Source organism: Carex rostrata, chromosome 1, assembly GCF_964058835.1.
Source record: "Carex rostrata chromosome 1, lpCarRost1.2, whole genome shotgun sequence".
Lineage (NCBI taxonomy): Eukaryota > Viridiplantae > Streptophyta > Magnoliopsida > Poales > Cyperaceae > Carex > Carex rostrata.
In genome coordinates this window covers 5,890,150-5,904,138 of record NC_135918.1, presented here as the reverse complement: position 1 = coordinate 5,904,138, position 13,989 = coordinate 5,890,150, and the positions used below count along the sequence as shown (strand labels likewise).

Sequence of the window (13,989 nt, the reverse complement as noted above, 5' to 3'; positions counted from 1 at the left end):
GAGCGGTCCAGATCAAATACTCTCCAATTTAAAGTTGTCTGGTCTAGGCCATAGTGGATAGAGCCTACAATTGCTCTAGTAATATCTTGTTGGGTTAGAGATGGACAATGTTGGGCCAGTTAATGGGCCGAAATGTGAGGCCCATGGAATTTCCCTTTTGGAAAGGTATTACAGTAGGCCAGAGCGAGTCTCTGGTTACCCCCGGACAGCGACCAGGAACCCCATTCCTCTTTCCTTTTCTTTTCCGATCAAAGAGAATCAAAATTGCAAGTGCTTCCATGCGTGTGCATCCTCTCCAAGATGTCTTATTGAAATGGACAGGTCCTGGCATTTGGTGGAACAGTACGAACAATAAGCACACAACTACACAAGATGTCTGATCGAAATGGACCTGTTCGGTTTCGACTAAACGGAGAGTACTGGACCCACCCAGTCTCTATAAAGTATAAACCTGCATAGAGCCGGTACTCAGTACTCAGCAGGTAACCATGCGAGGAACCTCAGGTAATCTTGGCACGAATTTTTAAATGCTAATTGAATGTTTAAGGGGGAATTAGTGTAATATAGATCAAATATGAGTTCAAATTAATTCTCTGCTCAAATCACTAAAACTCATAGGTATTTAAATTTGTACTGGACCCTCAGTCATTTAATAGGTATTTAAATTTGTAATCATGTTGTATCAGGGTTATTTCATCCATGTCATGCTGTCAAGTCATTCTTTCGTGACAAGATTTCATCCAAATGCGGAAAAGAAGATCAGATTCTTGAAAGGAGACTGATAGAAGCAATTAAACAGATAAATAGATCAACCGGCCAAAAGACATTTCGATCAATGAATAGTATTTCAATGCGGTTCCCTCAGTTCAAAGAAGGATTGAGAAACATCAGAGATCTGTTCAAAGAATATGGTAACCAAACATTCCCCTATTTCTTGATATTAGATATTCTTTATTTCATCCTTCTCCCATGAACTTTTGATTTGGTTCTGATTGGGCTATTATTGTTAGCATATTGTGCAAGTAACCAATAATGGGCATTTATTGTGTTGCACATTATGTAAGTAACTTCAATAAATTCAAATAGTCAATAAAATATGACAGGTACCTTGTGTTGTGAACATTGCATTAGTCGATCAAATATCATGCCAGAGAATTTGGTGAATAAATCCAAATTTATCAGAAAGCTTTAATGAATTAATGGGTGATGATAATGACTGCTCAGGAAAGAAAAAAAATAAAACCAAGTTATATGACAAAAGGAAATAAATAACTTCTCCAAGTGACTTGATAGAACTATACCAAGTTGGGGAAGTTATACAGGTTGTAAATGACATAAAAGCATCTTGAATCCAAAGGTACATTATAATATTGATTACAAAGCAGGTTGTAAAGGTACATTATATGCTGATCAGAAGGTATGTCATGTCAAAAGGTGTACTGTCCTACTATAGACGGTTTGGTGGTGCATTCAATTTTTGTAGCCATTAACGTATTTGTTAAGAAAATGCCTTTTTAATATAAAATTGATAAGAAAATGCTTAATTAACACAGACTAAACAAATATAATAACCGAATTGCATCGGTTATCTTCCTGCTTTATGCTCCAGATGAGGATGGTAATGGCACAATAGATCATGAAGAAATGAAGAAATGCTTTGACAAAATGCAAATTCAACTCTCAGAGAAGGATATGCATAGCTTATATCACTATTGTGACATTGATGGGAATAAAGGGATACAGTATCCTGAATTTATTGTTCTTCTTTGCCTCACGTATCTACTGACAGTTTCGTCTGCTGCTAACAATGTAATTTAATCATGTTAAAATAATTTGTAGTAGGTCAGCCAATTGTTGACTGACCCGGCCTATTTAATGCCGGCCAAAGGGTCAATAGTGTGGATCAAATACTACCAGATTTGATGATACTGACCTATATGTTGACCTGACCTAAATAATTTGGTTAATTGGTTCAGAAATCTTGGCATTCTGGCAGATCAGTCAAGACCCGTACTCTCCGATGTGATGCTAACTGAAATAGTGATGACCCGACCCATTGTAGCCATTACAATCCTTAGTTCACTAGCAATAATTATTACCGGGCCTGGTGCCAGAATCTTGGGAAAAAAAGAAAGAAAAATAATCCAAAGCAGTATATTCCGCCTGAATATAAAAATGGTGTTTTTGCCAGAATACTACTCCGAAATGCACATTCACCTATAGAAAGAGCATTTAATATTCTAAATGTGGTCAAGCTAGTGAATTTCATTGCTTGTTATGTTTTCGGGAATATGAAAGCATTCCGATATGGTTTTCAGTGAAAATTTTGGTCCTAACTGTTTCAGTTTCACCCAGATTTGTAGAAGTGAATATTTGCTGGTTGGCCACTTATTACCAAATTTGAGATTTTAATAATTGGTTTCTTTTTCTCATAAAAAATAATTGGTTTCTTTAATTGTCTGGTATTTCAGATTGCTGTACTAGGATCAGAACAGCTCAGCTACATGTTTCATGAATTATTGGAGGCTTTTCTATTCTTAGACAAAGATGGAGATGGAAAGCTAAAGAGGAAGGATTTGTCTCTTTCATTAAATGAAACTCACCATCAAGAGAAATCTCCCAGTTACGTCACTTCAAGGCGATTTAGTATTGTAGCTCTTCCTTTAAACTCTTTCCTTTTCAGCATTTAGTGTAGATTTAACTGGATCCATAATATCAAAATAGTATTGAACATTTCTCTGATCTGTTAAGTAGCTAATAATGACCAAATTGCCCATATGTCATAAAAACCCCAAAAGTAAATGTCTCATAGCCATCATAAAAAAATTGGTGCCCAACATTTTGGATCTTTCAATTTAGTTTAAATTGTTCTTTGAGACTAGAAATTAGTTTTGAGGTGAGGACAGACTTTTTCATGATTTGAAGAAAACATATAGTTGCATATAATGCATTTTTTTTTTTTTTTGGTATTTGCAAATAACCAATAAAGGTTGGCTGTAAGCTTCTAAAGCCTAATATGAGAAAAATGGACTCCAACTTTCTGGCTATTGCCTTCTTTTATTTTGGTTCTTGGCAGTTGGTATTTTTTTTAGGTTGAAACTGATATTGACTTAATTAATTTAAAAACCAAGTGCACTGCTGTAAGTTCCTTTACTTGAGAATTTTAAGGCCTGTTATTTTAAAACAATGCAGAGGAGATGGACCTGAATAAAAATGGACAAGTCAATTTGAAAGATTTCCTCTTTTGTATTATAAAATGGGTAGGGATTGATTCTGATGATGAAATGGAGCAATGAAAGAGATTAATCCTCTGAAGTTTCAAAAATAAGCAATGTATGCAACCTGAACCTTAAGATGTAAGCAATGTATCTATTAATTGATTTGATCGTTTTATTTGTAACATTGCTGACGAATTGCTAGAGTCAGTTAAAAGCTCTGGTTTATAGGTGCAAGTCCTAAAAGGTTTTGGACACATTACACCCAACCTGAGAAAATATCTATTGGATCTCAGTACAAATCTCCAAATTACTTTTTTCTTTCGTTTTGTTCATATTAATTCATTTTTCACCCTTTAAAAGCATGAGCGGAGCCAGTAAGACTCAGGGAGGCACTTGCCTATAATTATTGCCTGGGTCAAAACTATATTTTTTGTGTCATGTTTTTTTTTAGGAAAAATTATAAAAATATAATTGTGTTTAAAATAAATATACAATTATGCCCCAAAATCCTATTGCCTCGCCCCTGTTTAAAAGTTTATATAGTTGACACTGCGTATCCTCTGAGGTATAATGTTTATCGTTGGAATAAACTATGAAACGTTAAAAAAATAGGGTATATAGATGTGAATGGTATGTTGGCCGAGAGGAAAGGGGAAAGTGAATGGTTTTTTACTTTATAATTAGTCCCGAAATTTTTATTTATACTCTTTAAAAAGAAAAATTAAAACACTCTATAAAGGAATTCTACATTTACCCAGACTGCTAAGTCAATCTGCGGTCTATTTATGAGAGAGGGAGAGGAGGTAGATTGACTTAGAGGTCTCTTAAAACTTAAATATATTTAATGTTACAGTGCATTTTTTGGGTTTTTGGAGATCTCTAAGTCAATCTGGCCTCTGATTGACTTAGCGGCTCGAATAAATATAAAATTCCTCATATGAGGTGTTTTGGTTTTTTTATTTTTTTATTATGGCATAAATAAAAATTTCGGTAATTAGTCCAATATTCTGGGGTTGCGCGCTATTGTAATGCGACACCGCGGATTGTCAAAGAATGTGACGTGTACCAGAAATAAAATAAATGACAGGTAGCATTGCATTATCCTTCAACGAATATGAAGAAAAAGTGTTTTTGGACCATGCAGAGCAGAGATGCTAGGGATAGCTCACTTCCAAAAAGATGCTTTTAATTAAATGAGGCAGTTTCTAGTTTCTAGGACTAATTAATAAAAAAAAAAAGATCGGGGTTGTTAATAGTTGGTTACCTATTTGATTTTTTTTTTATTAAAAGCGATCGAAATTTCTTATGGATATTTTCTCGGAAGATTAATTCAAGCAACATATATATAATTCGAAAATTTACTCTCGGGAGATTAATGCAAGTTAATAGTAGTACAATTACATCTTTGCTTGGCATAACAAGACAAGTTATGGAAAATAAAAATAACAATTGAAAATGCAAGTTATATAATTATTTGATATTTTAAAAGAAACTAAAAACAATAACTAAACTAAAAGTATTTTAATTATCGACACTCATTGTGCCGAAATTTTTATAAATACCCTAAATAATTAACAAATTACGTAATCTATCACATTTTTAGTGAAAATTCGAAAACTAGCAAATCCGGTTAACCAATAACCGGATTGGGCCCTTCTTTCCGGTGGCCCAATTCCCGAAATAGTGAAAATGGGTCCGGTTATTGGTTAACCGGAAATGTGAGAATATGCATTTTTTTGAAATGGAACAAAACCGGTTAGTGGTGCACCGGTTTTGGCCTTTCTTTTTTTTTTTTTTTTTTTTTTTGAAAACAGAATTTTTTATTTATTATTTATTTTTTGTATTAAAATATTAGAAATGTTGAATATATTTCTTTGAAAATAGATGGAATACAATATAATTTGATTTATTAGAAAGACTGCAACAAATAACTCGGATCAATATTTTTCAGGCCGGATTTTTCGCGGCTGTAAGAAAAATTAATATATTTCTTTATGTGTTATTAGAAAAAAATAAAGATGCTTAGATTCTGAGTTATTGATCCCGGTTCAAAAGTCACTTCTAGGTAATCCAGAAAATATTGTGATCTTTCTAGTACATTTAATTTATTAAAAGTTGTATCTATTTTGAGAATTCTTTTTGAATAACAACTATTAAATAAATTAAAGTTTTTATTTTTTTTCAAAAATAGATACAACTTTTAATAAATTAAATGTACTAGAAATATCACAATATTTTCTGGATTACCTAGAAGTGACTTTTGAACCGGGATCAATAACTCAGAATCTAAGCATTTTTATTTTTTTCCAATAATACATAAAGAAATATATTAATTTTTCTTACAACCGCGAAAAATCCGGCCTGAAAAATATTGATCCGAGTTATTTGTTGCAGTCTTTCTACTAAATCAAATTATATTGTATTCCATCTATTTTCAAAGAAATATATTCAACATTTCTAATATTTTAATACAAAAAAAAAATTTCTGTTTTCAAAAAAAAAAAAAAAAAAAAGAAAGGCCAAAACCGGTGCACCACTAACCGGTTTTGTTCCATTTCAAAAAAATGCATATTCCCACATTTCCGGTTAACCAATAACCGGACCCATTTTCACTATTCCGGGAATTGGGCCACCGGAAAGAAGGGCCCAATCCGGTTATTGGTTAACCGGATTGGCTAGTTTTTGAATTTTCACTAAAAATGTGATAGATTACGTAATTTGTTAATTATTTAGGGTATTTATAAAAATTTCGGCTCATTGTGCCACTAGAAACAAAAAAAAAAAGTTTAATAAAACTAAGAACGTATAGTACTATAGTAGCATGTTAAAACAAGCATATCCAACATGAAAAACCACAAGCATGCATGATACAAACCACACTGCAAACACATTTTCCTATATACAATAATCTACGCATATAGGCCGGTACAATAAGCTCATCAAGTCATCAACAATTTCAACAATCCCTCTTCACATTTCTCTAAATTAATGTATACCTAGAGCCTTAATTCGCCTAACCAAGCTCAAGGAAGTCTCATTCTTTCCCACCCAATCATCTCTTATTACATCCTTTCTGTCATCAATCATATCCAAAATTTCATCATTTCCATCCAAAATACTCGCTATCTGCCTCATACCGGGTCTAGAATTCGGGTCCGATCGTGTACACACGACACCCAATTTTAGCAACCGCATCATTTTATTTTTGTCAAACTCTCCATCCATCCTCTGATCTACCAATTCCTCCAAAGGCCGGTTAACCAATTCGAAGTTATGTACTCTCTGTATCAATAACGCGTCAGGCAAGCGAAAATCCACGGCTGCAGCTCCGCTTACCATTTCGAGCACGACCACACCAAAACTGTAGACATCAGCCATGGTTGTGGCCTCGCCGGATTCTATGTACTCGGGTGACATGTACCCAAATATGCCACGAGCTGAACTTGAAACAACATGATGCCCATGTTCATTTCTTGAAAGAAATTCAGCTAACGCAAAGCACCCTAGCCTCGGGTTCATGTCATGGTCAAGAAAAATGGCTGATGAGGTGATGTTGCGATGTATCACCTTCTCCTCCCACTCCTCATGCAAATAAAGAACCGCCGAAGCAAGGGATTTGATAATGTTGTACCTGTGTTGCCATGGTAAAACGTAATTCTTTCGGTGAAACAGGTGGTTGCTGAGGAGTCGTGTCGTAGAGTAGTCGTACACAACTAGCATTTCACCTTGTTCAGTGCACCAGCCACGTAGTTGGACTAGGTTACGGTGGTGTAATCTGGCAAGGTTAGACAACTCATTTGTGAACCGGATTCGTAACGCAGGGCATGTTTTCATGCCGAGCCTTTTGACTAGCACATGCTTGTTATCAAGGTAGCCTTCATAGCCGGAACCAAAATCTAGCTCAGCTACCATTTGGGACTCTGCAAAATTGTTCGTGATGGCGACAATTTCTTTGTATGATATCTGTCTCGGCGTGTCAATGCTAGAGATTGAATTAATAGACCGTTGACTATTTCTGCTGTTGCCTGAATTGCCTCCATTGCCACTATCAGCATTTTCTGCTGTGACGAAAATTGTATTGTCTGCAGCGGTAACATAAATTGATCTCGAATTAGAGAAGTCGGCAGTTGTTGAACCAGTTTTGGTGGTTGTGGTGGAGGAAGATGAAAGGGAAATATATTTGGGGAGTGATTTGAAAGAAGGGAGCGAGGGCAAGTTGCCTAAATTATTGTCTGATAAATTCTCCATGACCCATTTCATGGTCGGTCTATAGGTCGGGTTCTGAAGTGAGCAGAGAAGGCCGAGATGCACCATCCGAGTCATTTCTGATAACGGGTATGACCCCTCTAGCAGCCTATTATCCCCTGCATTTATCAACTTCCCTTCGTCAGATAACCACCGCACCCAATCCAACATGAAAATTTGGTCATCTGGATATGTCAGGTCGACAGCCCTCCGACCAGTTGCCAACTCCAACATAACAATTCCAAAACTAAAGACATCTGATTTTGCGGTGGCACTTCCTTTCCGCTGGAAGCTCTCTGGAGGGAGGTAGCCAATGGTACCTCCAATTCGACTAGTATCTGTGAGCCTGAATTGGAAGATGTTAGTTGAGTTGGACCGCATGACTGGTGTGTTAAGCTCACTGGTATGTTCAATCCATCGTGCCAGACCAAAGTCACCAAGCCGAGCATTGAACTGAGAGTCGAGCATGACATTGCTCGACTTCACATCACGGTGGATTATCTGTGTGTCGAGTTGTTCGTGTAAATAGAACAAAGCAGCAGCAAGGCCAGTGATAATTATTTGCCTCTGGTTCCATCCAAGCGGCGGTGTGCCCGATGAAGCTTGGGTGAATAAAAGCCGGTCGAGACTTAGGTTTGGCATGTAGTCATAGACTAGTAAGAGGTCATCTTCATGCACACACCATCCTCGGAGGCGTACAAGGTTGCGGTGGCGAAGCTGTGCCACTGCCATTAGCTCTGCCATGAAAGCCTTCTCAAACCTGTCACCTTGTCCAGCAACACGTTTCACGGCAACAGCTGTGCCATCGCTTGGGAGCACTGCACGGTACACCCGACCAAAACCACCACTGCCTAACACCTCCTTCTCACTAAACCCATTTGTACCAATGTACAATTCTGAGTAACTAAAAATTCTAGGATTGCCACCAGCAACCTTCTTGTTCATAGAGTCGTCAGTACCAGCTATGTCTTCAAACCGGTATGAGTCTCGGCGCGGGTCATGGCAATCTATGCACCTGCATAACTGACAACCACCGAAAAACCAGCGAACGGCACGGCGGGTGTAGGATGAAACATTGTGTTTGATTTTAAAGTCTGGTGGCTTCTTAGGTGCTGCTTTTTGTTGCTTGTCAGAAAGATGGATTTCTTGTGAGTCGAGTGGAAGAACAAAACATAGCCGCTTTAGAGTTGACATGGTTGTGATCATTAAGGTGTGTTTAACAGGTACTTGAAAGATGAATTTGGGAGCATGTATTTAGAGATTAGGAGAGAGAAGATGGAAAAGCGTGGCAGTTGGAATAGGTTGGAACCTATTTTGACACAAAGAAGAGGGAAGCGTGAAAAGGTAGGAAAGAGTTTGGTGCTTGGCCAAAGAAAAAGGTAGATACATGTGCATTAATTAATGCCTAGGATTTGAAATGTTTGCCACGAGTTGGGACACTGTGGCAAGAGAAGGGATGAATGCGATTAGTGCCTTGATGAACTAAATCAATTAAAGTGTAGGCAAGGTTTGGTAGAAATCATATTTCATTTTAGATGTATATGTATATATACTAAAATATAAGATTTTTCTCGCGGGAAAGTGAGAAGGCACTAACCGGTGGTGATCTTGTGCGTCAATTGATGTTTCCCACCTAAAGGAGATAAGACAAGTGTCATTGTTATTGATTGCATTGTTTAGACATAAAAATCGGTGATATTTATCAGAAAGTTGGAAAGTATGTATATATATATATATTTTTCTCATTTTGTGATTTGTAAATCCTTCTAGGTGCTTTGGAAAGTTTGACGATTCGGTTTGATGTCACGATTGAGGACAAAGCCGTGAAATAAATGCCAAAACACCGCCGTCTGTGATGGATTCCAAGGGTTTTGTTATGGAGCTGCACTTATATGCATACAGAAGGCTCTCTAAGAGATGAGATATTAAAATGAGAAAACAATTCTTGTTGTTGAGTTTCAACTTCGGAGTAAATGCATAAAAATGAATATAAATTTAAGGTATGTTGTACTCAAATTTTCAACTATGATATTCTTAATTAAAATAGTAATAACAGCAGCGATAACAATAATAACAACATCAACAACATTATTGGTGATGGTGATGATGATGATGATAATAGAGTGAGGCTATGATACTGTGCATAGGTATATTGGTCTGTATTATGAATCAATATCTCTATTTTTAAATTTCAAATAGTTGATCTGAATCGTTCAATATGATTTTCATATGAAAATATAATTGCATGCTAAATTTTATATTTTTTAAAATCTTTTTATTATGTTTCTAGATAAGCAAAAAAATCACTTGATCTAAAGATTTTAGACCTTTTAAACTACTCAAAAGTAGTTTAATCTAAAATTTAGTTTGCAAGAACATGAAAATGTGAAAATTATGTTCAACGTTATATATCAACTATTTGAACTTTAGAAATAAAAATATAGATTTGTAGAACATACCAATTATTAACCATAGCGGCATAGCCTCACTCATTATCATCGTAATAATATTCTTTTATCGTTGAGTTTCTTCTTGTAACTTTATAATTTTGTAAACTTTTTTGTTATCATCAATATATTCGTAAGTTAGAGGCTTAATCCTTATTTTATTCTCAAAAATAAAAATTATAGTACGATCTTATTTTTCTTTCTTGTACTCAATTTAATAGAATTGAAAGTTCACAGAGTTATATATTTTTTTTGAGATAGAAAGATAGAGATCTAGCGTATCAACTTTCATTTAATTGTCTATAAAAAATCTTCTATATGGGTTTCGAACTGATGACCTTCCAGACAAAGGGTGTTGTCTTTTGTCACTAGATCAAATACTGATTTTGTTTACAAAGTTATATGCATTAAAAACAAAAATCATGCAGTCATATATGTGATATTTGTAACTTGTAAGGGTACGATAGGATTGTATATTCTTAATAAATTCTAATTCTAATTATATGCATACAAATTAAATAAAAGGAGTTTGTCCATGAACAAAGTTAGCATGATATTTTTGTTATATGGTATAATAAATTTAAAAATATACATAGTTCATTTCAACTCATAAATTAGATTAACTTTTTCAATAGTTGCACTGGATATATATTTAATGAGCATTTGTGTATAAGCTCCTGGTTTTGGCTCAACTATGAAATTTAGAACAAGGATACATGATACATCTATATAAGTGAATTTAACCAGATAAATTCAGCTATCTCACCTGATTTGAATTCGAGCGGATTTTAGGGTGCATTTTGATGGAAGCGAAGCATTTTAGTGTGAAAAAGGTGAAGAGCGGAGGCCTCTATGGCTCCATGCCCAACGGCCACTTAACCCGTTAACCGCGTTTTAGCAATTAAAAGTGCGGCAGCGGCTTGACTCGGACTAATTCACATATGAAATAAGGGAATCCAATTAAGTTTGCAAATTTGAATTTTGCACTTGTATGACATGGGACATAATTGAATACATAATCCTTCCGCAAATATAATAATTTTTAGGTCGTTCTCAGTTTAACCCTTTTTTCTTCTTCTAATATTGTATATTTTGAGTTCACATTTGTTGTAACTAATTAATATGCGATAGGATCGGTATGTCATGTAGTTTGGATTATCCAGTTAGAATTTAGTTTGGTTATATAAATTCTCTTGAAAAGTCATAAATTCTTAATAGATCTGATTCATTTAATCCAAATTAGACAAACAGATCATATAGAATAGTTACAGTGACCCTGTACCTGAGGCAGTACTCGGGACTCAAATATATCATACCGAGTATATAGGTGGTAAAAACATCTAGTATAAATTTTATTCAATGCAAATACTCCCCGTTAATTTATATAATTAGACTGTTTGGATCTAATTATAGTCATGCTGTTTTTTTTAATAAAGTAGTTCCTACAAATTAAAGGAGAACTTTGTAGGGAGAGGGGGGTGTCCGACGCCCATCGGACTACTTTTGTGTTCGATGGGTTCTCTCACCGTCGGATCTGCTTTAGGATTCGTGCCCGTAATTTTGCGTCTATTTTAAAATCCGTATACACGAATCCTAAAGCAGATCTGACGGTGAGAGAACACATCGAACACAAAAGTAATCCGATGGCCATCGGACAGCCCCCTCTTCCAACTTTGTATACCTTCTTAATTTTTCCTTGTAAAATTCGTAATATCATAGTTACCCTTCTTATTGTAAAAAATCACATATTTACTCCAACTTATTACATTTTCTATTAAAATTCATTGTAAATTTACGAAGTTCATATTTTGCTCACAAAAAAAATAAAAACATATGCAAATTGCATAAGAGAAATGTTTAGTTCTCTAATTGATCGGTTTGTGGTGACACAAGTGTATGTCTAGATATCACTATGTATGTGTCACAAGTAGATATGTGAATTATTGGTCCTCACTAATTGGCTAATTAAAGACTGAACATTTCTCTTACGTATGCTACATAATTTTAATTTATTTTTCAACAAAGGATAAAATGAGAATCTTATAAATTTTAAATGAATTTTAATAGAAAAGGTAATAAATTGGATAAATTTGTGAGTTTTTTAAATTTAAAAAAATAAATATAATATTATGAATTTTAGAAAGAAAAGTACGTAAATTTCAATTTTTTTTAAAAGATACACATGAAATTCCTCAAAATTATTTATATGTATTAGCTTCAAAATAAATGTGTCTTAGTTAATTTGTCTACGTGATTTATCATCAACAATGTTGACTAACAAAAAGGAAAACAAAAGACTATATATGCAACTAGAGAATTGTGTAAAGCTCCAAATTTGCCTCCAATTGAGAGAGAGATAAGGTAAGGTGTTAAATCAAATGGGTATTGGAGATAAATCACAAAACATTCTGTTTTTTCCGTGGGAGACAGTGGTCTCCACAAGTTATCACGGAAAGATTTTGGGTCGGTTTCTTCGATTATTCAACAAATCTCTCATCATTCAAATTGATAATATTTATGGATTTTGTCGACTGAAAACAAAATATTGGCATGCACTTGGAAGAATTGTCAATTCATGTCTTATTGTGTTTGCAAACAAATGAAATGAAATATATATTTTTTAAAGCCACTAACCTTTGAAAAAGAAATGTTTTTTCAACCTATTTCATAACACGGTAAAAGAAAAAATTATATAAGGTACTTGAGGTTTTAAATGCTTCTAATTTTGTTTTTATATTTGAAAAGAGAAGAAAAAAATTGAAGGAAAATTAATTTCATGCACCGCTTATTTTGTTTTAGTTGTCTTTTATCTTAGCGCTAATGAAAAATAACCTTTTTTTACCGCTTTTTGTATATACTAATTAGAGATATCAATGTATTATTAATTAACTTATATTTATTATACATGAGAATGAGAAATAAATACCTATGGATTTTACTAAAAAAAAAAAAATAGGTATGATTAGTGTTTTTTTAAACGATATTTTACATGTATTTCCTTTTTAAAACTGTGCAGCTTATTGCCGATTTTTTTTATTCGTCGCATTTTCAAAAATTGAAAATTCAAACGTGGAACATCTTTTGTAATAAAATCTAGAAACACAGAGAACATTCATATTTAGTTTGCTTGTCTTTCAAGGATGACATGCAGTCATGCAGACTAGATCTGTGTCCAAACTGTCTACGTATCTCTCTATTTTTATTACTTAATTTTCTTTTAAAAATTATGTATTATTTATTTTTATAATTAAAAATAGAGGAGTGTTTAAATGCCTTCATTTTTTACCCCTCCATCATACCTCTATTTTTAAGAACTTTAATAATTTAAAATTTAAAAACCAAAATAAAACTTTTGGATACGATATACATCATTTTATCTATGCACGTGTAAAATATTATGATATTTCAATTTTATTTTTGTTGACATCAAGAGCTTGTAAAAAACGTACTAATGTAGTTAATTTTTCAAATTATTAATTCACATAAAAATAAAATAAAAAATGTGATATTTTTTTATACATAAAGAAAATAATATAGATCACATCTAATGGCTTTATTTTGATGTTTATGATTTAAATTTTAATTTATTAACGCTTTGAAAATGGAGATATCAGATATGACGAAGACACACAAAATGAAAGCATTTGAACCCTCAAAAAATATTACGTACTAATATATATATATCATTGTAGGTTATTCAAAATTATCTACAATATTATTTAAAAAAAATTGCGCAGAATCGGAAAAATTCAAGTTTTGAGACACTAAACAAATTTAGCTCTGAAACGTGGGATTTTTTTTCTGATTACAAATTTGATACTTTAGATAAATCATGTATCAAATTGCCTATACTTTGAAAATTATCTGGCCACTGATCAAATGTCAATAAAGCTAAATCGTTGATAATTTTGGCTTGATGGATGACCAATTTATTTCAAATTATACTAACTTTGATACACCACTTGTATATAATCACAATCATGGTAAAATACACACACATATACAAGTGTGTGTGTGTTTTTTTTTTACAATTATCGAGTCAGTTGCAGTGTTGCAAATAACGGTATGCGGTCGTCGGA

The 13,989-nt window shown here is 33.8% G+C and overlaps 2 protein-coding genes across 3 annotated transcripts; one reads left to right on the top strand and one right to left on the bottom strand.

The window, feature by feature from the left end:
- The first annotated feature begins 101 nt into the window (after nucleotides 1-101).
- On the top strand, nucleotides 102-3,510 carry LOC144554193 (putative calcium-binding protein CML22). 2 transcript variants are annotated; one of them, XM_078302502.1, is made up of 5 exons: nucleotides 102-504; nucleotides 687-911; nucleotides 1,610-1,809; nucleotides 2,472-2,651; nucleotides 3,193-3,510. In XM_078302502.1, exons 1-5 carry the CDS (start codon nucleotides 489-491, stop codon nucleotides 3,205-3,207), a joined length of 636 nt encoding a protein of 211 aa, XP_078158628.1. In that variant the 5' UTR covers nucleotides 102-488; the 3' UTR covers nucleotides 3,208-3,510. The 2 variants fall into 2 exon arrangements, with proteins under 2 accessions (XP_078158628.1, XP_078158619.1); XM_078302493.1 differs by having other exon boundaries at nucleotides 104-504; nucleotides 2,472-2,646.
- Nucleotides 3,511-6,058: 2,548 nt separating this feature from the next.
- Nucleotides 6,059-8,963, bottom strand: AP4.3A (protein kinase family protein). The gene has a single exon (XM_078302479.1). The coding sequence runs from the start codon at nucleotides 8,667-8,669 to the stop codon at nucleotides 6,204-6,206; it is 2,466 nt and encodes an 821-aa protein (XP_078158605.1). The 5' UTR covers nucleotides 8,670-8,963; the 3' UTR covers nucleotides 6,059-6,203.
- Nucleotides 8,964-13,989: the final 5,026 nt, after the last annotated feature.